The 26689-nt window shown below is 50.8% G+C and overlaps 1 protein-coding gene and 2 long non-coding RNA genes across 14 annotated transcripts; 2 read left to right on the plus strand and 1 right to left on the minus strand.

Annotated features, from left to right (window-relative positions):
• Positions 1-3: 3 nt before the first annotated feature.
• On the minus strand, positions 4-19860 carry Stat6 (signal transducer and activator of transcription 6). Of its 2 annotated transcripts, none has more exons than XM_052165443.1 (22): positions 19792-19860; positions 14477-14613; positions 13853-13991; positions 13482-13565; positions 10623-10761; positions 10453-10505; positions 10155-10303; positions 9368-9499; positions 9070-9258; positions 7892-7979; positions 7639-7761; positions 5588-5680; positions 5111-5317; positions 4161-4255; positions 3936-4072; positions 3482-3628; positions 2657-2720; positions 2459-2560; positions 2197-2274; positions 1039-1104; positions 826-948; positions 4-740 (listed from the first exon to the last, which is right to left on the minus strand). In XM_052165443.1, exons 2-22 carry the CDS (start codon positions 14590-14592, stop codon positions 554-556), a joined length of 2511 nt encoding a protein of 836 aa, XP_052021403.1. In that variant the 5' UTR covers positions 14593-14613; positions 19792-19860; the 3' UTR covers positions 4-553. The 2 variants fall into 2 exon arrangements, with proteins under 2 accessions (XP_052021403.1, XP_052021402.1); XM_052165442.1 differs by lacking the exon at positions 19792-19860 and adding an exon at positions 18624-18797.
• LOC127670881 (uncharacterized) lies at positions 2703-3394 on the plus strand. 7 transcript variants are annotated; one of them, XR_007974634.1, is made up of 4 exons: positions 2868-2931; positions 2986-3045; positions 3110-3203; positions 3294-3394. It is a non-coding gene; the product is annotated as an uncharacterized LOC127670881 (long non-coding RNA). The 7 variants fall into 7 exon arrangements; XR_007974637.1 differs by lacking the exon at positions 2868-2931 and having other exon boundaries at positions 2946-3003; positions 3034-3131; positions 3192-3263; XR_007974640.1 differs by lacking the exons at positions 2868-2931; positions 2986-3045 and adding an exon at positions 2703-2783 and having other exon boundaries at positions 3192-3263.
• On the plus strand, positions 18877-26070 carry LOC127670880 (uncharacterized). 5 transcript variants are annotated; one of them, XR_007974631.1, is made up of 5 exons: positions 18886-18961; positions 21153-22054; positions 23162-23394; positions 24530-24617; positions 24708-26070. It is a non-coding gene; the product is annotated as an uncharacterized LOC127670880 (long non-coding RNA). The 5 variants fall into 5 exon arrangements; XR_007974632.1 differs by lacking the exon at positions 18886-18961 and adding an exon at positions 23613-23717 and having other exon boundaries at positions 19006-22054; XR_007974630.1 differs by lacking the exon at positions 21153-22054 and having other exon boundaries at positions 18877-18961.
• Positions 26071-26689: the final 619 nt, after the last annotated feature.

Consider the following 26689-nt stretch of genomic DNA (forward strand, 5'->3'; position numbering starts at 1 on the left):
GCTACACACAAGTTTAGCTCTTAGAATGCACAGTCTCAAATGTCACAAGGCCTCTTTTTGGCAAGAATTTGGAACTTTGGAGTTTTGGTTTTTAATCTGGGTAAAATCCATACCAGTAAACCATATACCCCCTTTCCCCTTTTTCTCCCAGAGTCACCTGAATCCAACTTCAATGGGCTCTATCTTTGGCACAGAGTCTGTTTCTGCATGTTGAGTCCCAAGCCCTGGCTCAACACAGTTCTGGGTGTGTGTGTGTATGCACACATGCATGTGCGCGCGTGTGTTGTGATACAGGAGTGCAGAGGCCTGTATCACATTAGAGCCTGAACATCCCCCCCCCATCCCTTTGCACCCAGTTCTGGGAAAGGGGGGTGAGGCTGATGAGGCAGGAAGGACAGAGCACAGCAGTTCCATGCACCACATGCTCTCCTAGCCAGTTCTTTTTCTCTTGACCAAGGAACAGCTGGAGACCGGAGGCACCTGCGTGAGCAGGTGTCCAGAGTGGGTCCATAGAGACAGAAGAGGCTCTGTCTCCGGGCTTCCCCAGCTGCAATCACCAACTGGGGTTGGTCCTGAGGTCCAGGTGGGACATGGAGATCCCAGACTGCCCATAAGGAGATGGTTGCAGGAGGGGCTGGCTTCCTAAGGACCCTCCTGCCTCCCCTTGGCCCTCCAGGAGAAGCTTGGTGAGGTCCTGCTCAGTAGGAGGCATCAGGGGAGGGAACATGTCTCCACCGACCCTGCAGAGAGGAGGAAGAAGTAGGTGAGTGGGCGCAGCGCCCCGCCCAGTGGTTTCTCAGCCCTCGCTCCCAGGTTGCCGCTCACCAGGTGCCTTGGGGGAAACCTCCCACGGGCTGAGTTAGGCAGCTGTCCTCGGCCATGGTCACGTCGGAGCAAAGCTCGGGGCTGGACACGGCATGCTCCTGGGACTGGCACTGCAGCAGGCCCCTGCCAGGGGTCAGAAGAGGAAATTAAGAGGGGTGAGGTAGGCAAGGGAAGAACAGAGAGGGCGGGGCCAGGAGTGGCTTTGTCACTTACTGGGGGCGAGGCTGGTCAAAGGGCATGCTTATCTGGCTCATGTTGGGGGGCATTTGCAGGTGAGGCCTGGAAGCAGGAAGGAGAGGGAGAGGGAGAGAGAATGAGAGTCAGGAACCAAGCTGCCACACTGAGTCCTGACAGCATCTCACTGACTGGCTTCCCTCAGCAAGACTTTGCTGTGCTCTGAGACGGTTCTGTTTCCTCGACCCACCCCACATCAAGTCCCAGAAGTCAGATAAGCCCGTGTCTGAGAGATGACGAAACCACCAATGGTACCTGAGAAAGGAAAGCTCTGTGTCATTTTTGTTCTTTTTTCTTTTTTGGGGGGGGGGGGGGGGATTTGGTTTTTCGAGACAGGGTTTCTCTGTGTAGCCCTGGCTGTCCTGGAACTCACTCTGTAGACCAGGCTGGCCTTGAACTCAGAAATCTGCCTGCCTCTGCCTCCCAGAGTGCTGGGATTACAGGCGTGCACCACCACCTGGCTGGTCTATGTCATTTTCAACATTAAAAAAAAAAAATGATTCAGCCTGGTGGTGGTGGTGGTGGTGGTGGTGGTGGTGGCACACGCCTTTAACCCCAGCACTCTGAGAGGCAAAAGGCACGTGGATTTCTGAGTTCAAGGCCAGCCTGGTCTACAGAGTGAGTTCCAGGACAGCCATGGCTATACAGAGAAACCCTGTCTCAAAAAAACCACCACCAAAAGCAGAACAAAAAACAAAACAAAACAAAAGATTAATAAATAAAAATCAGCACGGCGGCTGGCATATAGTCGGTGGCAGAGTATGTGCTTGGCACTGTTCAGTCCTTAGCCCCAAGCTTAAATTAACCCCCAGCACCACAACACAGCAAACACACAGCAAATAAGTTACAGTAAATTTCATAGGTGAGAGGGAATATGCTAACAGTGTTTGCTGTAAGAGCTTGCTCAGCTCAAGCCTACACACGTTATAAATTCATATAACGTTCACCATAAAGTCATTATTATCTTATTGCTGGGGGCTAGGACCTCAAACCCCGGCCATCTGAGTCTTAGACATCACTTTCATAAGCACACAGAGGATGGGGTTCAGCCTGTGCTGCTGGTCCCACAGGAACCCGGCTACCCACGGCTTGTGATACGATACTGCCCCACCGCATCCTCCACAGGATCTGACTTACTCCTGAAAGGTTGGCAGTACATTCATGGAGTCTTCCAGGGGGAGGCTCTGAAAGGAGTGGATGGACTGTGGAGGATACCTTGGGAAAGAAAGCAAACTCCAATGCGAACCCTCCCTCATAACCCCACACCCTGCCCACCCCCCAAATGAAAATTGTCTGCTCCCAGCTGCACTCTGAAAAGGCCAGCTTGCTCGCCAGCCGGCTCTGCTGAAAGCCTGCCCGCACACAGGCCCGGTCCCCTCCCGTCTCTCAAGCTCCTTACACCATATCTGAGCTGAGTTGCATGGATGCTTCAGGGGCCATTCCAAGGTCATAAGGGGTCATGGCAGGCATCTGAGGCTCTGGGGTAGGAAGGGGCTGGTCCCTACAGGAGAGAAGAAAGCACACGTGACTGACAAAGGCCACGCCTTCCTGCTGGCAAGTATGGCCCTCAGTCTCCACCCACTAACCTGTTACTCACCTTTCCACAGTCATCTTGATAGCAGTAGAGACATAACCCCTCCCATCCTTCCCCATCTGTTCAGCTGTGGTAGGAAGGAAAGGAGAACTGTGGAGTATCCCACAGTCACGGAGGTGGAGGAGGGAAGGTTGATGGGCAGGTGGAGGGAGGGAGGGAAGGAGGTTGATGGGCAGGTGGAGGGAGGGAGGGAGGGAGGGAAGGAGGTTGATAGACAGGTGGAGGGAGGGAAGGAGGTTGATGGACAGGTGGAGGGAGGGAGGAAGGTTGATGGGCAGGTGGAGGGAGGGAAGGAGGGAGGGAGGGAGGGAGGGAAGGAGGTTGATAGACAGGTGGAGGGAGGGAAGGAGGTTGATGGACAGGTGGAGGGAGGGAGGAAGGTTGATGGACAGGTGGAGGGAGGGAGGGAGAAAGGTTGATGGACAGGTGGAGGGAGGGAGGGAGGTTGATGGGCAGGTGGAGGGAGGGAGGGAGAAAGGTTGATGGGCAGGTGGAGGGAGGGAGGGAGGTTGATGGACAGGTGGAGGGAGGGAGGAAGGTTGATGGGCAGGTGGAGGGAGGGAGGGAGGTTGATGGGCAGGTGGAGGGAGGGAGGGAGGTTGATGGGCAGGTGGAGGGAGGGAGGGAGGTTGATGGACAGGTGGAGGGAGGGAGGGAGGTTGATGGGCAGGTGGAGGGAGGGAGGTTGATGGGCAGGTGGAGGGAGGGAGGGTGGCTGATGGACACGTGGAGACAAAATGGGAGAAAAGAAAGAGACCACAATGGGCAAAAAGAGGGGACAGGGAGACCGAGAGCGGGTGACCAGAGGTTTCGGAGCTGCCCACTCACGCTTATAGTGGCTCCTGAAAGCCTCATCCTTGGGTTTCTTGGGGTAGAGGTTTTTTAACTGACCAAGATCCCGGATTCGGTCCCCCAGCGAGCGAATGGACAGGTCTTTGGCAGAAAATGGCTGGATGTTCTCTATCTGTGAGGAGCCTACAAGAGGAATGAGACCCTAAGTGGTCCCCCTCCCCTGTCCAAATTTCTCTTTCCCCAGCCCCATCACAAGATCCACTCTCAATCCACCACGGCAGGTGAGAGAGGACCTAGAGTGAAGGCTAGCGTGAAGGGGACCCATTCGTCTCCACTGATGTAGGAGTTGAAGGGTAGACCATAGGAAGTTGGGAAGTCAGACTCTAGGGAGAACTTCCTGAAGATCGTGTGGACATCAAGGAGAGCCAGGGCATGTCCTTCCCCCAGGAACCCCGAGCGAGCATGGAGTCAGAGGAGTGTGGCGACTCACCATCCTGACCCCGGATGACATGAGCAATGGTGATGCCCCCGATCTCAGAGTCGCTGAAGCGAAGGAGGAAGGTTCCATCTGGCTCGTTGAGGAGAAGGCTGGTGACGTATTGCTTACTAATAAAGCCGATGATCAGCCTGGTCAGGGTGTGGGAGAAGACATGGCTGTGGGTCCTGGGTGTGGAGTGGGAGCCGGAGGTGTTTGGTCCCTGAGGCAGGGACTCACCGATCTGACCAGTAGCTCCGGAGACAGCGTTTAGTGAGGTCCAGGACACCGTCAAACCACTGCCAGAAAGTGAACCCGCGGCCCAGCAGGATCTCCTGAAGCAGGAAGGAGGACAGGGGTGAGTAGGGGAGGGCTGGCTGGAGCAAGTGCGGGCCTTCGAGAGTTTGAGGATCAAGGTTGAAGACCAAAGTGGACTTGAGGCCCATCAACGACATCCGCTTACCCTGAGCGCACTGGGCACTCCTTCAGCCTTTCCTGTATATTAATTTATTTGATTTCTCCGTATATCACGTAACAATCAGAGCAATGGAATGGAAGCGGAAAGGTCAGTGACTTCCTTAGGTCCACACTGCTGGTGAAGGACAGGGTGGAGGCGTACGTAAGCCTGCAGCCTAGCGTGCAAGACCCTCATGGCCACTGTCCGGTCCTCAGTGGGGCCCGGAAAAGATCCATTCCAGAGGAAGATGATTGTCCCGCTGTCCTGTTCTCTGTCAGTAATATGTTCTCTGGTCACGTGAGGAGCTTCTCCCCCACCCTCCAGTTTGTTTGTTTGAAAGAGGAAAAGCCTAAAGTGGGAGGCAGGAGAAGGCATTGTCCCTTGAGAAGTGGCTTTAGCATTGACTTGGTGACTGACTGTGCGTGATGATGTCATGTCACAGACGTGAGCTCCTTTCCCTATTCTTGTAACTGACTCCGTCCTGAGCCACTTTGGAGACAGAGAAAAATACAGTAGCTGATATCAAAAGTCAGAAATACAGGTTGGACAGGGTGGTTCATTCCTGTACCTTTCTGTAGGAGACTGAAGTTGGAGGAGCGTGAGGTCAAGGCTAGCCTGGGCTATCTAGTGAGTTTGAGGACAGCCTGAGCTACACAGCAAGCAGAGGCTAAGGAGCTCTTGAGTGCCTCAAGGATAAAGAGCTGGGGTAGGAAACTGAAAGCAGGGGAATTACCTTGTTGAACTGTGACCAGGATACACAGCGGTGCTGAAAGGCCTCCATGCTAAGGCTATTGTCGTTGAAGATCTTCTGGGCCAGGAACAGGAAGTGTTCTGGTAGCAGCCCCCGGCTGGTCCCGACCTCGGCCATAAACTTGAGGTTCAGAGTTTCACACATTTTCTCCCAGGGCACTCGCTCAGCTACCACAAAGGGCACTCGGTCCTGGGTAAAAGGAGGGGGGGGGCATGGCCAGCCTTCCTCCAGATGGCCTTCCCTCTTCCCAGCTCACAGACATCATGATCTCTCAGTCACTGTCTGTGGTGTCATGGTGTGACCGCTCTTAGGACCAGCATAGGTAGAAGCACAAAGACAGGCCCACAAGAAAGACTTATGCAACTTAACATGCCTGCCGCCCACCAGCCAGGACAGTCCCTTATCTTACCACAGAAGAACCCACCCTGTCCCTGTCTCCCACTCTGGGTCTTTCTTTACCATCTCTGAGAAGGCATTGTCCCACAGGATGGTGGCTTTGGCGTTGTTGTCTTGGTTGCCGTGGACAATGACCACCAAGGGTAGAGACAAGGCCTACGGGGTGAAGAGAGAAGTTTCCCCTTGCTGGAGTCAGGAGTGCCCTCAGAGAGCTAGGTGCTACTCCAGGGTACTGGGGAGCCCTTAGTTCACGTGGCATAGTCAAAGGTTGGTGGCGCATTACTGGACATGTGAGATGCGGTGAGGGCATCAGTGTAGAGAAGCAGTCACAGCTCAATGCTAGGAAGGCAGACTTTCAGTCTCAAACAGGTCCCAGTGCCTAGAGGCTGAATGACCCGGGCAAACGACTGAACCTAGACTATGACCCAAGGTCATTATCAGTAAACTGAGGGTAGCCATAGTGCCTATCTTATGGTGTTATCTAGAAACATGTCCTGGTTGGGTTTTTGTTGGCACGAGCTAGGGTTATCTGAGAAGAGGGAACCACAGAGGAGAGGCTGCCTCCATGATGCTGATCTGCAGGTAAGCCTGTGGTGCATATTCTTCCTTAGTGACTGATGTGGGAGGGCCTTGATCATTGTGGGCCGTGCCACCCCTGAGCAGGAGGTCCTGGTGTGTATATAAGCAGCTGAGCAAGCCATGAGGAGCAAGCCAGTGAGCAGCACCCCTCCATGGCCTCTGCTTCAGTTCCTGCCTCCAGGTTCCTGCCCTGCTTGAGTTCCTGCCTGACTTCCCGCAGAAATGGGGATTACCTGAACAGTAAGATGTAATAGATCTTTTTCTCTCCAAATTGCTTTTTGCCCATAGTCTTTATCATAGCAATAGTAACCCTAACGAAGACAAAAACCACCAGCCCGTGTGTGCTTGCATATCACTGGAAACAGTGCCCTGTTCTATAAAAAGTTCTTGATGTATGTGCTCGTGTGTATATGTGCATATCATCTATTTATTTTAAAGATTTGTTTATTATATGTGAGTACACTGTAGCTGTCTTCAGACACACCAGAAGAGGGCGTCAGATCTCATTATGGATGGTTGTGAGCCACCATGTGGTTGCTGGGATTTGAACTCAGGACCTTCAGAAGAGCAGTCAGTGCTTTTAACCACTGAATCATCTCTCCAGCCCCATGCATATCATTTATAATAGTGCCCTGATCCCTTGATGTATATAAAACACTTGATAAGAGTTAGAGAGTAGGGTTTGGTGCTTTAGGCCTATAAGCCCTAGCACTTGGGAGGCTGATGCAAGATATTATGTGTAATGCCAGCCTGGGCTACAGAAGAAGACTATTAAAAAAACAAAGAGGCCAGGCAGTGGTAGCACACGCCTTTAATCCCAGCACTCAGGAGGCAGAGGCAGGCGGATTTCTGAGTTCAAAGCCAGTCTGGTCTATAGAGTAAGTTCCAGGACAGCCAGGGCTATACAGAGAAACCCTGTCTCAAAAAAACCAAAAAGCAAAACAAAACAAAACAAAACCAAAGAGGGGGCAGGAGAGATGGCTCAGTGGTTAAGAACACTGACTGACTGCTCTTCCGAAGGTCCTGAGTTCAAATCCCAGCAACCACATGGTGGCTCACAACCATCTGTCATGAGATCTGTTGCCCTCTTCTGGTGTGTCTGAAGACAGCTACAGTGTGCTTACATATAATAAATAAATCAATCTAAAGAAAAAGTTTTAAAAAAATGGGTCATCCTCTGACCTCCACATGTGTACCATGACATGTGCTGCCCCCCAACAATGATGGTAATATTTCAAGGAAAAGCATCTAGAGCCAGCATAGACTACATCACGAGACCCTGCCTTGCCTCAAGAAAGTAAACAGAACACAACAGTAACAACAACAGCAGCCGCAAGAACCACAACAAGCCTTGACTGCTACACACACTGCTCCCTGGATGTGTCCCTCCAGGTCTTGTTCCTGTCACCTCAGTCTGGCCCTAGTGTATTATCCCGAAACACTGGCTATGAGGCAGTCAGGAGGGGGACCCAGGGCTCTAGTGGGGCAAGGAAAAGTGGCTCCCCATGTGCAGCAGGGCTGGGGTCTGCACCCACCTGAAGCTGGACAAGGAGTTTGTTGGGGCCCAGCGTGAAGCTCGTGGAGAAGAGCACGGCACACTTCTCTTCGGTGACGGACTCCGTACCCTTCCGCTCACAGCGTTTGATTTTCTTCAGGAGCTGCGGGGCGAGCGTGCAGGAGAGCAGGAGAGAGCACAGATGTTGAGAGCTTCCTCTCTGAGCCCTCGACAGCCTCTCTGAGAAGGGTCAGTCACACGGTCTGCAGACACCAGCCCCCACAGCCTCTCACCAGGTTCTTGAACAGGGCGGAGCAGCAGTTCCCAGGAACACTGTTCTCCAGGGGCACGGTATTGTTCATGATCTCTCCTGTGCTTTCCCTGCGATGGGAGTTAGAGCCTGAGCAGCCTCGTCTGTCTGTCTGTCCATCCATCCGTCCGTCCGAGGTGAGCAGCCAGGGTCACGGGGGAATCGTGCTGACCACTGCTGTCACCAGCCCTGGCTCTCCATGACCCTACTGCTGTCCCCCTCCTTTCCACCTGTATTTATATATACCGCTAGCATTGAACCCAGCCCCCGGCATGCTAAGAACCTGTCTTCCCACTGAAATGAACCCGTTTGGTTTTTAACTTTTTTTTTTTTTAGATTTATTTATTTAGTATATGTAAGTACGCTGTAGCTGTCTTCAAACACTCCAGAAGAGGGCGTCAGATCTCGTTACAGACAGTTGTGAGCCACCATGTGGTTGCTGGGATTTGAACTCTGGACCTTAGGAAGAGCAGTCAGTGCTCTTAACCCCTGAGCCATCTCTCCAGCCCCCTCTCTGGGGGATTTTAAGAGAGAAGTTTCTGGGCTGGAGAGATGGCTCGGCAGTTAAGAGCACTGACTGTTCTTCTGAAGGTCCTGAGTTCAATTCCCAGCAACCACATGGTGGCTCACAACCATCCATAATGAGATATGGTGCCCTCTTCTGGGGTGTCTGAAGAGAGCAACTGTGTATGTACTTACATATAATAAATAAATAAATCTAGCCGGGCGGTGGTGGCGCACACCTGTAATCCCAGCACTTGGGAGGCAGAGGCAGGCAGATTTCTGAGTTCGAGACCAGCCTGGTCTACAGAGTGAGTTCCAGGACAGCCAGGGCTATACAGAGAAACCCTGTCTCGAAAAAAACAAAAAACAAAAAAACAAAAAACAAACAAAAAAAACCTAACTAAATAAATAAATAAATCTGAGAGAGAAAGAGAGAGAGAGAAAGAGAGAGAGAGACACGTCTTCATCTTGGCCAAATCCAAATCCTGATGACGCCCCTTGAACGGATCCCTTCCCTTCCTCTGCCGTAACTAGTCAGAGTCCAGAGTCTCTCCGCTCCAGAGGTCTCTTTCCCTAAGCTCCACTCTTCATGAAGCCAGCCTCCCAACTCCTCTCACCATCAGGCCATTCTCCAACCCAGGGCCGGTCTCCACTTACACTCCAGCCCCAGGCCCCTGGGACAGGCTTAGTTCTCTAGCCTGCTTCTCTGTCACCATGTCAGCTCTGACCAGTGGAGGCTTGGCTGAGGTGCCTAGGAACCGCAGACCCAGCAGGAATCGAACCCCAGCCTGGAACTTAGTCTGTGTCTTCAGAACCTGGGGGGGCTGCTTCTCCACCAGGAAAGAGCTGGATGGGTGAGAGGGAGACAGGAGTGTTAGATCCTGGGGCCCATCCTTACGAACCCCTTCACTCCCTGGGGTCTGCTAACAGCCAAGGAGGGGCTTATGGTACGTACCTGGTCACAAGTGTCCGAAGGACTTCGTCCAGACGGCTCATCAGCGATGCCCGGGTCTTGGGCTCAAGCTCTCCACTGGCTGCCCCGATCTCCTGCTGCAGCTGGGAATAAATTTCCACCAGGCTTTCACACCTGGGGCCAGGATGGTTGTCAGGGAGCACAGATTGCAGGTTGTTTTCTTCAGCCCAAAACCCAGGGAGAGCACTGGGATATTGTGTGAGCAGGCATGGGGTGGGCTGTGGGTGTGGCTGCAAGGCGCCTGGGTTAGAAGGGGTTCTAGGACCTGTCCTGGCTCTAGACAAGGAGCTCACTGGCAGGGTCCAGACTCCCTGTGGAGAGCCCAGGGGGTGGGTTTCTTCTCACAGTTCTACTATCTGATAGGTACTGCGTGTTTTAGGGAAAACCTGGAAAATGTTATCACCCAACCACAGTGAAGTCTGGTGACCCACACATATAGTTCCAGTATGTGGGAAGCTGAGACAGGGGGTGTGCAGTGAGTTCAAGGCCAGCCTGGACATCTTACACTGTGAGGCTGTGTCTTAAAAACAAACAAGCCAGCCTCCTCATTTCTTTGGGCGTGGGCTTGAAGAGAGAAGGATGGATGAGAGATACTCGTCTGAGATACTTGTGAAGGATCTATGTGAACACTGGGCACGGCCTTGCGGCAACTGGCTCCACTTCAAAGCCACCGTCCTCAGCTACCTCTCCCGTGCGCCTGCGTACCATCTTGCAGAGACAGTGGGTACCCGTACCTGGCATGCTCCCTGACTGGCAGCCCTGTTCTCACCTCTCCTGTAGCCCTGCTAGGCTCTCCTCAAATGGCGTGCCGTTCCCTGCCAGCTGCTGCTGCCGCTTCCAAATCTGAATCCTTTTCAGCACCAGGGCCTGGGTGGCCTCCAGGTCCCCCACAGTCCCCTGCAGCATCGTGGCCAGGTCCTATGAGCAGAAAGGAGCCTGAGCCAGGGTCACCACTGTTTTCTCCTGGGACACCTGGGAACAGGACTTTCCCCACCTCCCTGCCATCCCCTCTCACGTCCTTCTTCGCCCTTCCGGCCACTTCTGGCTCTGGCGTACTAGCGACTCACCTCACTTGGACCAGCGCCATTGGGAGGAGTGTCTATCAAGTTCTGCAGAGACACTGAGGGCAGGGGCAGAAGTCAGGGGTGTAAAAAGTGTGACTCAAGGCAGAGACCCAAGAAAAGATCACTTCTAACCGTTCCCCCAAATCCTTTTGCGTCCAGGCCCTGAACCCCACCTTGTCCTGTCTTGGTCCCTTGCTGCAGAGATTCTCGGAGAAGCCGGGTCTCCCTTACTCGGTGCTGAAGTCTTCCAAGGGCTGTAGTAAACTTGAGTTCTTCCTGTTTCCGATGGAAGGGCCCTGGCAGGTGGCGGAACTGCAAGGTGGGGGGTGGGGAGTGGAGATACTGAGAGGTGCGCTCTTCTAACCGTCCACCTCAACTCCTCCACAGAAGTTTACACCATTTGCTTTACTTGTCCCTTCGGCAGTTTTTCCAAACCTTTCAGAACTTCCTCAAAATAAGACCTTTCTCCTAGCCAGGCAGTGGTGGCGCACGCCTTTAATCCCAGCACTTGGGACGCAAAGACAAGTGGATTTCTGAATTTGAGGCCAGCCTGGTCTACACAGTGAGTTCTAGGACAGCCAGGGCTACACAGAGAAACTCTGTCTCGGAAAAACAAAAAACAAAAAATTAAATAATAATAATAAAAGACCTTTCTCCTGGCAGAACTAACTCCTTAGCTCTTATGCTGTCTGAACCCTCCCCCCAAAAAAAACCCTTGGTTTGGGGTTCACTCTAACCCCAAGAACTACTTCCTTTGGTTATCCTGGGTCCTGAGTCCTGAGTTTAAATTTTTCCTAGGTTTTCATGGCTTGGACTACGATCTATAGGTCCAGGAATCAAGGGGTAGAAGAAAGAAATAGTTCCACCCACTACCACCCCTAGTGACCTACTAGAGATATTTTTGTTTCCTGTTCCCTGCAACTTTAAGTTCTGCTAGCCTAGGAGTTTTTGTTCCAGAGGAGGGAGCACTCCTTCCAGGAGACACACAAACACTCTGTTGCACTGGAAGCTCAGACATCCCCCTGGCCACTTGGGGTTTCTGATGCCCTGAAGCCCATAGACTAAGAAAGGATAACAGTGTTAGGAGGGGTGACTGATGCAGATTACCATGGGGAAATTGGATTGCTTCTCTACAATGGAGGTAAGAGAGATTATGCTTGGAGTGCAGGAGATCCTTTAGGGCATTGGTTCCCAATCTGCGGGTGCAGCCATCAGAAAACATATTTCTGATGGTCTTAGGAACCCCAACTATAAATTTATTTTCACTGCTACTTCATAACTGTCATTGCGTTATTGAGCCAGTGTCTCATTTCCTAAGACCATCAGAAATAGGTGTTTTCCGATGGTCGTGACCCACAGGTTATGAACTGCTGCTTTAAGGCATTTCTTGGTGCTACCATTTCCTGTGATTAAGTCAGTGGGAAATTACAACAACCTAACCCAGAAAGAAAAACAAAGCGCACAGACCCTTTGGAAACAAAGATATGGGTCAGTCCTCCAGGACAAATGCCAAGACCTGCTGAGGTGATTGCTAAAAGTCGAAGAAATACAGAATGGGTAGTAGGGGAAGGTTGTAAATACCAGCTAAGGGGGAGGAGGGATGGCTCAGTGGTAGAGCGCACTGGCAGCTCTTCCAAAGGACCCAGGTTCAAGTCCCAGCACCCACATGGCAGATTGAAACTTTTTGTTTGTTTGTGTTTTGTTTTTTTGGATTTGGTTTTTTCTAGATAGGGTTTCTCTGTATAGCTCTGGCTGTCCTGGAATTCACTCTGTAGACCAGGCTGGCCTCGAACTCAGAAATCTGCCTGCCTCTGCCTCCCAAGTGCTGGGATTACAGGCGTGCACCACCACCACCCGGCTCAGATCACAATTTTTTGTAACTCCAGTTTCAGGAGATCCAACACTCACACAGACATACATGCAAGCAAAACACAAAACAAAACAATATTTGTACATAAAACAAATCACCTTAAAAAAAACAGCTAAAGCCAGGTGATGAGATACAAAAAGAATTATAATTGACATGAATATTTCTATCATATTTTGTTCAAAATGTGTTTGTGCAGGTATTTGTGTTTTCTTCCCTTGATTTCTTTATCATGTATTGTAACATCAACTAAGAGAGTATCAGTGGTTGTAATATTTAAGTTTAAGATACTAAAAGAATATTCCTTAAGGCACATTGCCACTATTTTAAGTATACAATGTGTTTGAGATTACACATTGGATAGTTATATTAGGCATAATTATGACCTGGTTATTGTTTTCATTTGGAAATTAAGCATGACCTAAGGAGGTGACAAATTGACAGGGTGTGGACTTGTGATGGCTGTTCTTAGTTGTAGCTTGACTATATCTGGAACTAAAACTCAAATGAGTATGCACACCTGTAAAGGATTTTTTTCTTAAGTCATTTCAAGTAGGAAGACCCACACCTATTCCAGATTACTGAAATGGAAAGATACATCTTTTCATTTGTTTTTGTTTATCGAGACAATGTTTCTCTGTGCAACCCTGGCTGTCCTGGAACTCCCTCTGCAGCCAGGAGGGCCTGGAACTCAGAGACCCACCAGCCTCTGGCTCCCAAATGCTGGGATTAGGAATGATGCATCTTTAATCCAGGTCTTTTGAAATGGAAAGGCCCATCTTTAATTTGAGTCACACCTTCTGCTTGGAACCTATATGAAGGGCACAGAAGGAGGAGGCTTGCCCTATCTGCCTGCTTGCTCTCACTCTCAATAGCCAGCCCATACCTTCACTGGCATTAGCACCGACTTCTTCAGGATTCCAGTGTATACTGAAGACAAGCTGAGACATTCAGCCTCATGTACTGAACAACTGCTGGACTCTTGGTCCTTCTATTTGGTAGACAGCCATTGTCTACCAAATTAGCTGGGCCAGAACCTATACACCATTCTAATAAACCGTGTGTGTGTGTGTGTGTGTGTGTGTGTGTGTGTGTGTTCATTCTGTAAGTTCTATTCCTCCAGAGAACCTTGACTAATACACACGGGAAGTGGGTAGCACAGTACCTCTTCTATAACAGCTTTTTTCTCCCCTTGAAGTATTTGTCTGATGGTGGTCACCAGCTTCAGGGGGTCCCTCTGATAGATGCTCTATAGAAGTGAAAGTAATCAACTGTTAGCCTCCCTTACCCATGCCCCCTCCCTCTTCTAATTCCTTGTCCCCATTCATGTATACACTGTTAGAGAGCATAACCATAGACTCTCAAGTTTCATACATTTGCTTGTTTTAAAAACCGATTTGCCAGCTAGCACCTAACCACAGGAATAGCAATTGCTTTCAGCGTCTACCATGTGACCAGTTTTCTTCCCATATCCAGTGATCACTCCAGCTCTACCATGACCCATCCCAACCCTTTCCCTTCCAAGTCTTGCCCTACCTCCAAGGTGCTGATGTGTTGCAAGATGCTGCTTCCTTTCCCCTGCTCTCCTGCAGAGGCCTGAAGACGCTGGACCGTGGCAGAAAGTAGGGCACTAGCCATGTTGTAACAGAAAGCATCCGAACCCACCAGGAACTCCCTGTGGGGACAGTAGGATTAGGATGCTTCGGGCCAGGGCTTCTTTAATGCTTCTGAAACTTATAGCAAGGGGGCCAGGCTCCTTTTCCCTCTCCTTCTCTATCTAGGCAGGTTATGACACCTGCCCCCTACTCTGCTGGCTTGTAAGAAAAGTTGCTTCTGTTTCAGCCCTGACATCCCTTTTTTGTTTTGTTTGTTTGTTTTGCTTGTTTGTTTTTTGTTGTTGTTGTTTGTTTTAGGATTTATTTCATTTATATGAGTACATTGTAACTGTCTTCAGATACACCAGAAGAGGGCATCGGATCCCCATTACAGATGGTTGTGAGCCACCATGTGGTTGCTGGGAATTGCACTCAGGACCTCTGGAAGAACAGTCAACTACAGCCCACCAAGTCTAGGCCATTAGACACACACTAAGTCCTCGATTGTGAATTCTCCTAGCAACAAGAGCTCTCAAAAGAGGGGAAGACATGGAGCAAGACTCACCAGGGCTGGCTCTCCAGCCAGTCAGCCAGGAGATGCCGCAGGTGTTGCGGAAAGTCGACATAGAGCCGTTGCAGTTTTTCTGGGGACATCTTGGAAATTAGACTCCACAGAGACATGATCTAGGATATGCAGGGTGCCTGGGGAAGAAGAACAAGGCTCTCAGCAAGGCCCCCAAGAAAGCAGCCTGCCTTCTGGGACAGCCGCAGCCCCTCCACATAGATGCTCTTGCTAAGAACCTCCTTCAGTCTTGCTGGGCTTAGAATGCTGGATCTTTGCAGAGCGTCTGGCTCTTTCTAGTTTCTCATGGCTCAAGCTAAAGTCCCAGGGAGCTGAGCGGATGTGGAGTATCACAATATTCTCCTTCCATTGTTTGATTATACCCACTTCCAGGGCATCTTAAGCCACAGGCTCCCTCGGCCAGTGTCTGAAACAGGGCAAAACCTTCAGTGGTAGACATGATCAAGCTGAAGGGCTGCGGCCAGGTCAGAGAGGGGACAGGAGGACATAAGACAGAAGGGAAGGAGCAGGCTCCGTGAAGACAGGTGCTTTCCGCTGTAGCTCGGGACCTGGTCTGGTTCTGGGGGGTAGGGTGGGGGAGCGTGGTATAAAGACTGTACTCTGTGAAGTTTGATCTTCTTATCATGAAAAAGAAGATTGAATAGGGCACCTTCTAAATGTTTTGCTCCGAGATTCTCTGGCTATGTGGCTCAGGCCGCCGTTGAACTCCTGAACTCAAGGAATCCTTGCTTCTCTGCCTCTCAAGTGAGATTCAGGTGCATGGCGCCATCCCCTTGCTGTCTCTAAACACTTGAAAGCACTAAACAATTTCAATCTTTAGAGGTGCTGTGAACAAATCAGGGCCTTGGATGTGGTAGGCAAGTGCTCTGAGGATTCCCTGTGTAGCTTGGGCTGGCCTTGAACTCAGAGAAAACTGCTTGGAACCTACATAAAGGGCAGGGAAGGAGGAGGCTTGCCCTATCTGCCGGCTTGCTCTCACTCTCAATAGCCAGCCCTTACCTTCACTGGCATTAGCACCGACTTCTTCAGGATTCCAGTGTATACTGAAGACAAGCTGAGACATTCAGCCTCATGTACTGACCCCCCCATCCCCCCCACCCCCCCCCCCCACCTCCTGCTTGCTAGAATTAAAGACATGCACCACAATGACTGGTCAGCCTCAGACTCTTGATCCTCTTTTCCCACTTCCCAAGGGCTGGGGCTACTGCACCACCACACCTGACTCCAACTTTAGATTTTAATCCATGTGACACCAGTGACTGAAAAAAGAGTACACAGGACATCATTTTAACCTGAGACCATGGATAGGGCTCGGAGACAGCCTGCAGCATCTATCCCTGCGTTTACTACATTTTCCCCCATAAATATCTATGAAAATCTTACTACGTAAATCGGGCACACAGAGACCAACAACAATAATCATAAATACATTATACAACCTACTGTCACAAGAGTTGTTTAACAATCTATGTATTCCTTTTTCTGGTATTTTCTATTTCAATTTTCTCGGAGTGTGGCTGGCTGCAGGAAACTGATACCACGGAGAACAGACCATAGATGGGGACAGGGTATGAAGCAGCAATCACTCTGTGAATGGCAGGAATTCTGCTGGATTTACTTTCTCTCTCCCTGCCTTCTGACCCCCCAAGGTGTCCTTGAAACCTTTCAAAGTTCTAAGACCCTGTGTGGCAATTAGAAAGACACCTGAGTGGCAGAGTGCCTGCCTAGTATTTGTGAAACTGTGAGTTCAGTATGCCCAACACTGCAAAAGTCACCAGGCTAAGTGGCTAAGATGGTGGTAGAGCAGCAATGCCTACTAGTCATTATGCACTATTCCATAACAGGTATACCATACTCAATACCTTAGATCATTAGACCCCAGCAACAATGGTGTGTTGTGAGTGTGTGTGTGTGTGTGTCTGTGCACGTGCATGCATGTGTGTGTGCACCCACATGTGTGTGTGGTCACATGAGTGTGTACACATGTGTATTTCTGTGTGTGTGTGCATATGTGTGTGTGTCGCTAGGGAAGAAGCCCAGGGCCTCATGCATGCTACATAGTGTTCAATCCCTGAGTTACATCTCTGCCCCCTCACAATATTTTTTCTAGCTTTTTATTATCTTAATGGTTTTGCCTGTGTGTATCTGTGCCTCTAGAACTGGAGTTATAGACAGTTGTGAGCTGTCATGCAGGCAGGGGTGGGGGGTGTAGGAGGATCAAATCCAGGTCCTTTGGGAGAGCAGCCAATGCTCTTAACCACTGACCCATCTCTCCAACCCTATTTTTAAGTATACAATTATCCCTTTTCCTAGATGAAGAAATTAAGGCTCAGAAGGTTAACTTGTACAAGGAAGGCCACTGGGCAAGGAGTTAGTAATCAGGCTCTTACTCATGGTTGGGATTAATCACTGTACTGTGCGGTTAGAATTTCCTCCAACTCAGGGACCCCATCACCTTAAAGATAGACAGGAGGAGCTGAGAGGGGGGAAAGAGGGGGAAGATCAGAGAAGCAATGGGGGTTGATCAGCCTGAAGGGGGGGCGGCAAGGAGCAGAGCTCTGGCTCCCAAGTCTCTGGGGGGGGGTTCGGAGTGGGCTGGGTAGAGCAGTGGTTGGTGGGGGGTGGGGGGAGTTGGGGGGTGGGGGAGGTTGGGGGTGTCAGAGTGGGCTGGGTAGAGCAGTGGTTGGCGCGGGGTGGGGGGAGATGGCTCTCAGTTTGTTTCTCATAATGGCCTCAGAGAAAGGAGGAGGAGGAAGGTAGGATGGAAACTCCCTGGGTCTCCCCAATTCCTCCTGCCTTCGGAGCCTCCTAACTCCCCCAGGACTCCCACACAGAAGAGAAGGAGTCCTCTTTACAGGACATCTCCTACCCTTAACCATCTTGCCAATTCGCTCACCCACTCCTTGAGTTCTTACTCCCAAAGGCAGAGTCCTCAACTCTAGCTTAGGGTCCTCCAATCAGACTTTGCTCTAAAACTGTCTACCCCTTTGGGTGGGGCACCCCGGGGAGCCACATTCAGCGTATTTTCAAATTTAAGAGAGGATCCTGTGCCCTCTTCCTCCCAGTCTCTGGAATGTTCAGATTCCAGACCTTTGGCCCTATCCTAACTCTACTGGGGACCGGCACCGCCAAGCCACGAGCACCTCCCAATTCCTCTAAATCTCCCTGCAGAGTGACTCAAGTCTCATCCCCCTCCCTCCCCGGACGCCATGAAGCCCCGTTTCTCTCCTGAGCAGTCGGTAACGGTGCAGGGTCTATAGGTCAGGCCAGGACGCCGACGTTATTTGCGATCAGTCCCCTTGGGAGGGAAGGCGGAGCCACACTGCCAGAGGCGGGGCGAGCTTTCCCTTCCAGACTCCCCCTCCCTGCCCGCCGGCGGGGAAGCCCGACTACCCAGATGGGTTTCTAAAATGGGTGGCCTAAGTTTTATCCCCTCCACTCCTGCATTCCGAGTCTGCTGACCGTGTGACCCCAATATCAAAAGTCAAGAGCTTCCCCGACTTGTCAAGTGTGTGTGTGTGTGTGTGTGTGTGTATGACGGTGGCGGTGGGGGAGGTGGAGCCAGGTCAGAACGAGGAGGGTTAACCCCCAGCCGGCCGCCCTCCCACGGGGAAATCTCAGGGTTTACTGCGGCTAAGCAAGCAGTGTGAGGGGGGAAAGTCCCCCTCTTCTGGGGCGCCATGAGGTCTACATCTGGGTCCCTCTCACCCTCCAGCCACACCCTGAGTAGGAACCTTTAGCAGGCAGCAGCTAGAGGTTAGACAGGCTCGGGACCCTGGAGCATCAACTTCTAGGGAGGGGCAGCCATGTCCCCCAACCCAGAGGACCGACCCTCCTTGCCCTCTGCCCAGCGACTGTCCCAAGTCCCAAGAGATGCAGGGCTGGCTGAGGATTGGGGAAAGTGACGCAACACATTAGGGACGGGAATGTGGAGGCCTGTACCCACCCGAGTCCTTCGAAAGTTGGAAACTGCCAAAACCCAGGGCCATCAGCTAAGCCCAGATGAAACAATTTCCAGGGGACCAACTGCCCCGCCCAGGGGGGAGGATCCGAGAGGCCCCGAAAATCCATCCCTCGTGGTTCATCAAAGCCCCCCCACAACCTTCCCTACTCGTAGACATCCCCTCACCTCGGCAGCCCCGCTGCTATCTTCTCCCTCTCTTAGAGGGCGCTACCAAGCCCCATGGGTCTGTAGGTCTGTCCAGCGGGTTCTGGGCTGGCCCTAAAAACTCAATGTGTGCAGACACACACACAGGCACGCGCGCACGCGCGCATACACACACACACACACACAGAGGCACGCGCGCACGCACTCGTCTCCCGGCCTTCCTCTTCACTGTAAACCCTGGCTGCCCCGGCCTGCTGTTTCCGGCTTCTCTGTCTGCCCAGGTCCCTCCCTGGCGCTCTGACGACACAGAGAAGAGAAAGTGGGCTGGAGGAGGAAGAGGAAGAAAGTGGGGTGATCATGTATGTACCCGGTGGGGAAGCACGTAGTAGGGGGGGGGCAAAGCTGGAGCTCCTTTGAACCACACTGGAGGGAGGCTGACCCTCACTCTAATCCCATTAGCACTGATCTATTCCCCACCCCTCGGAAAAGTTGCCTAATATCTGGCAGAGGCATGCCACCCCAAACTGCCTAGCTACCACACAAACTTTCTTCGGGCCAGAGGTTGGGGCCTCTGGGGCGACTGTGCTGTGGGGCATCTGGGTTATATGCGGCTCCCAGTGGAGACCCAGAAAAGCAGCTGGGCGCCTGAGGCCCAGCACAACTAGGTTCACCTCCTTGCAAGGCGGGAACGCCTTAGAAGTCCCGTGATATGGTAGGGAGGAAGTGGGGGGAGGGGAACCCTTAGCTCCGAATTCTGGAAGACTCCGGGAGTCGGGAGTCGCTTGGAGGAAGGGGAATCCGTCGGGATACCACAGCCCAGCCCCAGTGAGAGCCACTGAGGCCGCCAGAATATTCATAGGGTGCCAAATGTGAATGCGGATATGCTGTGCAACCTTGGCCAAGTTCCTATCTGTTTCTGAGGTAAACACTGAGACACACCCCAAAACAATATGTGCAATTTCTCTAGCCACAAGAACCTATGCACGCACCCGCGCGCACGCGCGCGCGAGCACACACACACACACCGGCGTCTGTGCTTCACACACATGTAGCAGCAGCTCTCACACATGACAGCCCTCAGAGCCACTTAGAGTCTCACACACACACCCTTTGCTCTGACTCTGAATCACCATCATAACCAGAGGACTGTCCGGTAGTTTTTGCTGGGGAGGATAACAAAAGATCAAACCTGAAAGTCGAGTGTGTGGAGGGATGGTCTGAGGGTGGCTCTGTGTCAAGTTGGAATTTATGGCTTTCTTGCCTCTCAGGGTTGGGCTGAAGAGCAAAAGCCAGGCTTATGGCGCCCCCTGGTGCCTGAACTAATTCCTCCCCTGCACACCCGTGGGCACTGTAGACAGAACCTGCTTCCATCCACCCGGTTGCCAGAGCAAACTGCACATATACATATAACATAGTAATGGGCTCGGCCTATTTGACCAAGGCCTATTTGTGTTCAAGTCCTGCCAAAGATGCTAACTGCAAAATTGGCTGGTTCATTATCTGTAAGATGGAGCACACAGCAGGGCCTGGGCTGTGGGGTTGTGGGAACAGAATATAACCATAGCTAAAGGCTTAGAGTAACACTGTCACCTAGTACACAGCAACACTGGGCACTTTTGTTCTCTCTGTTGCTCTACTACTTGGTTGGGCTTTGGTTGTCAATGCTGTTGTTGAGACAAGGGTCATGTAGCCCAGGATGGCCCTGAAATTGCCCTGTAATCAAGGACAAGGTTGAACTTCACCCTCCTGACTTTACCTCCCGAGTTCCAGGCTTAGAAATATGCAACAAACAGCAATAGGGCTTGTGATGCTAAGAACTGAACCCGGGGCTTTTTTGCACGTCAGGCAGGGATGCTGGCAAATGAGCCACACCCTCCCCCAACCCAAAGGATAACATTTGATGGATGGTTTTTAATGTATATAGATATACTGTCTGCATGAACGTGTACCATGTGCATGCCTGGTGCTCTCGGAGGTCAGAGGAGAGCATTGCATCCCCTGGAATCAGAATTCCAGATGATTGTGTTCTAATTACCATGTGAGTCTTGGTGATCAGATCCAGGTCCTCCGGAAAAACAGCCAGAGCTCTTAACTACTGAACTATCTCTCCAGTCCCAGACTGGAAGTCCCAGACTGCTTTTATGGCTCAGAATAAATATTATGTGAAAAACACCCCAGAAAGCTCTTGTACTGGCTGGTTTTGTGTGTCAACTCGACACAGGCTGGAGTTATCATAGAGAAAGGAACTTCAGTTGGGGAAGTGCCTCCATGAGATCCAGCTGTGGGGCATCTTCTCAATTAGTTATCAAGGTTGGGGAGGGCCTCTTTTGGGTGGTGCCATCCCTGGGCTGGTAGTCTTGGGTTCTGTTAGAGAGCAGGCTGAACAAGCCAGTAAGAAACATCCCTCCATGGCTTCTGCATCAGCTCCTGCTTCCTGACCTGTTTGAGTTCCAGTCCTGACCTCCTTTGGTGATGAACAGCAATGTGGAAGTGTAAGCTGAATAAACCCTTTCCTCCCCAACTTACTTCTTGGTCATGATGTTTGTGCAGGAATAGAAGCCCTGACTAAGGCAAATTAGTACCAGCGTAGTGGGCTATTCCTGTGACAACCAAACCATATTTTGGGGAGGACTGTGGAAGGACTTTGGAACTTTGGGCTAGACGATCTATTCAGTGTTAAGAGCTCTGTGTAGGAGCTTGGAAGATAATGTTGAGAACAGCATAGAAGATGGAGGCCTGGCTTGTGAAATTTCAGAGGGAAGATTAAAGACTCTTATCAGGACCCTGTTTTGATTGTGAAGATTCTGTGGTTTTGGTTAGCTGGGGCTGAAGAATCAGCTGTGATTAACAAGATACCAGAACCACTAAAGCAAACCTTTGTGTTACTGGGACTATTGATGCTGGTCAGCTGGAGCTAAGAAATTAGTGGTGATTAAGAAGAGACCAGCATCACTGAGATGAAATCTTCTGGGAAGTGTTTTCTGAGAGTACAGAAGCTGTGTGCCAGAGATAGCCACAGTTGTACTTTGTGCTGTGGCTGGACTTGGTAATGTGTAAGAGTCACCCGGGTGGTACTGGTTTTGAAGGCATGAAGGGGTCATGAAGAGCAGCTGAGGCTTGGCACTGTGAGAGGCCACGGAAGGCCATTGGTGAAGGTTCTAAGTTGCAATTGATGGCCCAGGACTGAAGACGTCATGCATAGGAGTTGAGGCTTGGCACCATGAAGAGAGCCTATGAGAGGCTATTGGTGAAGCCTAGTTACAGCGGAAGACAGCAGTGTTCTTGGAGATGCCAGTGCCATGAGATGACCACCAAGAACAGCAGCAGAAGTGGAGTACAGGCAGCTGGAGCCTAGAGGATAAGCTGTGTACTACAAAGGGCAGAGCTGGAGAAGTGACCCACGCCCTTGGAGGAGCCCAGAAGATTGTGAGTTGGATTCCAGACAATGGACGGTTAGAGTCTGTTTTTGCTTTTGGTTGTGACTGTGCCCTGATATTTTTCCCTCTTGTAGGAAGAAAGTATTTTAGTGGAGCCCACAGTTAAGAGACTTTGAATTTTTAAAAGACTTTGTATTTTAAAATATATTGGACATTTTAAAAAGATTGAACTTTTAATATGTAAAGACTGTGGTACTTTTAAAGTTATTTAGATCTTGGGAATGAATAAGAAAGTAAGGGTTGAGGCTTAATAGTGATGTGTTTGTGTGTCAAGTTGACAAGGGGTCAATTGTACTGGCTAGTTTTGTGTATCAACTTGACACAGGCTGGAGTTATCACAGAGAAAGGAGCTTCAGTCGGGGAAGTGCCTCCATGAGATCCAGCTGTGGAGCATTTTCTCAATTAGTGATCAAGTGGGGAGGGCCCCTTGTGGGTGGTGCCATCTCTGAGCTGGTAGTCTTGGGTTCTATAAGAGAGCAGGCTGGCCAGGCAATGGTGGCACACGCCTGTAATCCCAGCACTCTGGGAGGCAGAGGCAGGCAGATTTCTGAGTTCGAGGCCAGCCTGATCTACAGAGTGAGTTCCAGGACAGCCAGGGCTATACAGAGAAACCAAATCCAAAAAACAGAGAGAGAGAGAGAGAGAGAGAGAGAGAGAGAGAGCGCGCAGGCTGAGCAAGCCAGGGGAAGCAAGCCAGTAAGAAACATCCCTCCATGGCCTCTGCATCAGCTCCTGCTTCCTGACCTGCTTGAGTTCCAGTCCTGACTTCCTTTGGTAATGAACAGCAATGTGGAAGTATAAGCTGAATAAACCCTTTCCTCCCCAACTTGATTCTTGGTCATGATGTTTGTGCAGGAATAGAAACCCTGACTAAGACAGCTCTCCATCTTACCCAAAGGTTCCTGGGTTGTGGGAGGGTAATGCTGTCACCTTAAAGGCAGAACCCAGAAGAGGTGTGTTCCTTTATGAATGTCCTGGGCCTGTAAGGCAGAGAGTGGAAGAGAAAGAGAGCAGGGGTGGAGACGGCAGACAGGAGTCTGCCCAGAGACTGGTCCAGCAGGTAATGCTTACACTGAGGTATACGCATAGGTGAATTCATGGCACACACCTGTGTGCTTCCAGGTGCCCACCGCACAGGTGAATGTCCACAGATGGTAGCCAGACCCTGCCGTCAGGGTATCTCCGGAAGTGCGAGTCCAAGAATAGGCATGAAGAGAGAGAGGAGAGGCTGCCGCCTCGGCTTTGGCTCGCATGGTATCTACTAAACAAGCGTCAGAAGAAAACCAACACTTCATCTTCCTTTCTGTCCGATCGTGTGGAGACACAGATGTCACAGGAGAACCCAGGGTTTAGAGGTATGTCCAATTCTACTTTGGAGACCCGTGACTGTCTCTAAAGTGGGACGATTCGGGTGTCCCTGTGATGTGGGGGATGGTTGCACGTACCTCAGAGGAGACTGGGATACGTGAGGTGACTTGGGCATGCTCACTTCAGATTGTGTAACTGTAGGGTCAGGCCAGCTTCCGTTGATGACACCCACCTGCCTGACACTTCCTTGTTTCACCTCCCTCAGGCCCTGCAATCCCACCCGGTGTCTACAAAGATTGCAGAAATGAGAGACACCATTAGGAGGGGGAAAAACCTGTATGGTGTGAGAACTTGAGGTTACAACCCAATAGTGAGTCACAAAAGCAATTTTATGGGTGTATTAGGTTTGCTGGGGTGGCTGTAATAAAACCCCAGAAGCTGGATGGCTTAAAGAACAGAAATTACACTAAGGTGTTGAAAGCCAAAGACTCAAGGTCAAGGTGTTGTGGGTCGGTTCTCTCTGAGGATTATAAAGGGCTTTGACATAGTAATTTTTCAAGGAACATAGCTCATGCCATAATAATATCTTGACTACTTAAAAAAAAATAAAATGGAATAGAAGGAGCTGGGGGAATGGCTCAGTGGTTGAGAGCACTGGCTGTTGATCTTCTAGAGGACCCAGGTTCAATTCCTGAACCCACATGGCAGCTCTCAACTACCTGTAACTCCAGACTCAATATCCCTCTTCTGGCTTCCCAGGGTCCTGGGCACATGTGTGGTATAAAGACATCCATGTAGGCAAAATAGCCACACATAAAATAATAAGATATAATAATAAATAAAATGTAAATTATCTGTAAGAACTTGGGCATGGTGGTGGCACATGCCTTTAGTCCCAGTACTTGGGAGGCAGAGGCAGGCAGATTTCTGAGTTCGAGGCCAGCCTGGTCTACAGAGTGAGTTCCAGGACAGCCAGGGCTACACAGAGAAACCCTGTCTCGAAAAACAAAAACAAAAAAAAAAAAAAAAAAAAAAAAAAGAGGAAGAGAAGAGGAGGAGGAGGGAGAGGAAGAGGAAGAGGAGGAGGAAGTAGAAGAAATAGAAGTCAATTTGGATGTTGATGACCATTACATACTGCTCTGCACTGATTTTAGAATTAATGGGCACATCTTTCTTCCTCAGCTAGTGGCTAGATTTGAGGATTGTAGCTCATCACAAAATGCAACATCGTCACATTGTCAAGCAGGTGGGACAGACAACACACACGTCTGTGAGTAAACACTATGGCTGCCATTCATTTGCATCCCTCGGGTACCCAGCAGTAGGCTAAATGGTTCACACGGACTCTCTTATCTCACAGCTAAATTTATCCCAGCGATGCAGAGCCGTGAGCCTTGAGCCCTGGAGGAGACACTGTCCCCCTGCAAGGCCCCACCTTGACAAGGAGATAGCTGTATCCTGGAGCCTTTCCTGGCTGCGACGGAGGTGATCATAATAGAGAATCTGCTTGATGAACATCCTGTGATTTCTTCATGGAAACACGCGTGCTGTGCCTGGAGATACGAGGGGCCTTTGCCGGATGACCGATGACTTTGACGTGGCACAGGGCATGCAGCTACAGGAACACGTGTGGCTCTGCCGGGAGGAGAAGTGAGTGATGACTTCAACGCTGACTCAGCTCATCCCGTCTTCCGCATGGTCGGTTCTTCGTGCACCAACTTGGGCAGACTTAGGGGATGATACTCATGAAGCTATTGAAGACCAGCCAGAGCAACCTCACTCTGACCCTCCCAGTGTGGTATTTACCCAGCAATGGGGATGGGAAGCTTCGCCTTATTTTCAACCAAATTAGCTCATGACACTGAACATTGGACTAGCATTTTCTCATAGATATCCTTTCCTGCCCATTACTGCCAGCTCATCATCCAAGACCCAGAGGCAATATGCCTTCAGCAGCGATGGCATGAGCCCCCAGGCCAAGCGATGGTTTAGCATGTATAAACTCATGACGTACGTCACAAGCCTGCTCACCGAAGAGACTCTCCTTTGTGAACAGGCTCAGGCAAAGGACTTAGGACCGAGATCTTAATCTCAAAAAAGAAGGGATCCTCAAGGTGGCCAGAAAAGTCCCAGGCCCTTCGTCCCTGTGCTGGTCAAGCTGACACAAGCTAGGGTCATCTGTTAGAAGGGAACCTCGATTCATACCCCCAAGGGCTGGAGAGATGGCTCAGTGCTTAAGTGCATTAGATGCTCCTCCAGAGGTCCTGAGTTCAAATCTCAGCAATGACATGATGACTCACAACCATCTGTGATGGCATCTTATGCCCTCTTCTGGTGTGTCTGAAAATAGCAACAGTGTACTCACATATATAAGATAAATAAATCTTAGAAAGAAAGGAAGGAAGAGAGAGAGAGAGGAGAGAAAGAGAGAGAGAGAGAGAGAGAGAGAGAGAGAGAACACATAAGATCAGGCTGTAAAGCATTTTCTTAATTAGTGATGGGGGAGAGCCCAGCCCACTGTGGGTGTGGCCATCCTGGACTGGTGGTCCTGGGTCCTATAAGAAAGCAGGCTGAGCAAGCCACGGGGAGCAAGCCTGCAAGCAGCACCCCTCCATGGCCTCTGCATCAGTTCCTGCCTCCAGGTTTCCTGTCCTGCTTGAGTTCCTGTCCTGACCTCCTTCAATGATGAACAGTGCTGTGGAAGTGTTAGCTTCCCTCCCCAACTTGCTCTTTGGTTATGGTGTTTCATCACAACGATGACAACCCTAAGACATTGCAGCAGGGCTAACGGAGTGTTCGTTTGGGGGCAGAGTTTCCAGAGCCAGATGAGGGTCTACGGGTAGGGCAGTGACATCAGCACACAGATGGCCCCGGGGTGGCCTCAGTCTCACTCACTCTGTGACTGAGGTGCCCTCCTGAGTGACGGAGCCTTAGGCCTTACTCCCACTGTCCTTAGCAGGAGAGGGGAGATTACTGAATTGTCCCCAGGAGTCCTTCCTTCTGTAGGTTGTGCCAGCCCCATCTCTAAACCCAGCTAAGACTTCCAGATGTATCTAGAGCCTTTAATACATCTGTCCTAGTTAGGGTTTCCATTGCTGTGAAGTGACACCACGACCCAGGCAACTCTTACAAAGGACAACATTTAGTTGGGGCTGGCTTACGGTTTCATAGGTTCAGCCCACTGTCGTCATGGCAGTGTGTGGGCAGGCATGGTGCTGGAGAGGGAGCTGAGAGTTCTCCATCTGGATCCGTAGGCAGCAGGAGACTGGGTTAACACTGGGCAGAGCCTGAGCAGGAGACTGGGTTAACACTGGCATAGCCTGAGTAGGAGACTGGGTTAAC

The sequence above is a fragment of the Apodemus sylvaticus genome, chromosome 20 (assembly GCF_947179515.1).
Source record: "Apodemus sylvaticus chromosome 20, mApoSyl1.1, whole genome shotgun sequence".
Classification (NCBI taxonomy): Eukaryota; Metazoa; Chordata; class Mammalia; order Rodentia; family Muridae; genus Apodemus; species Apodemus sylvaticus.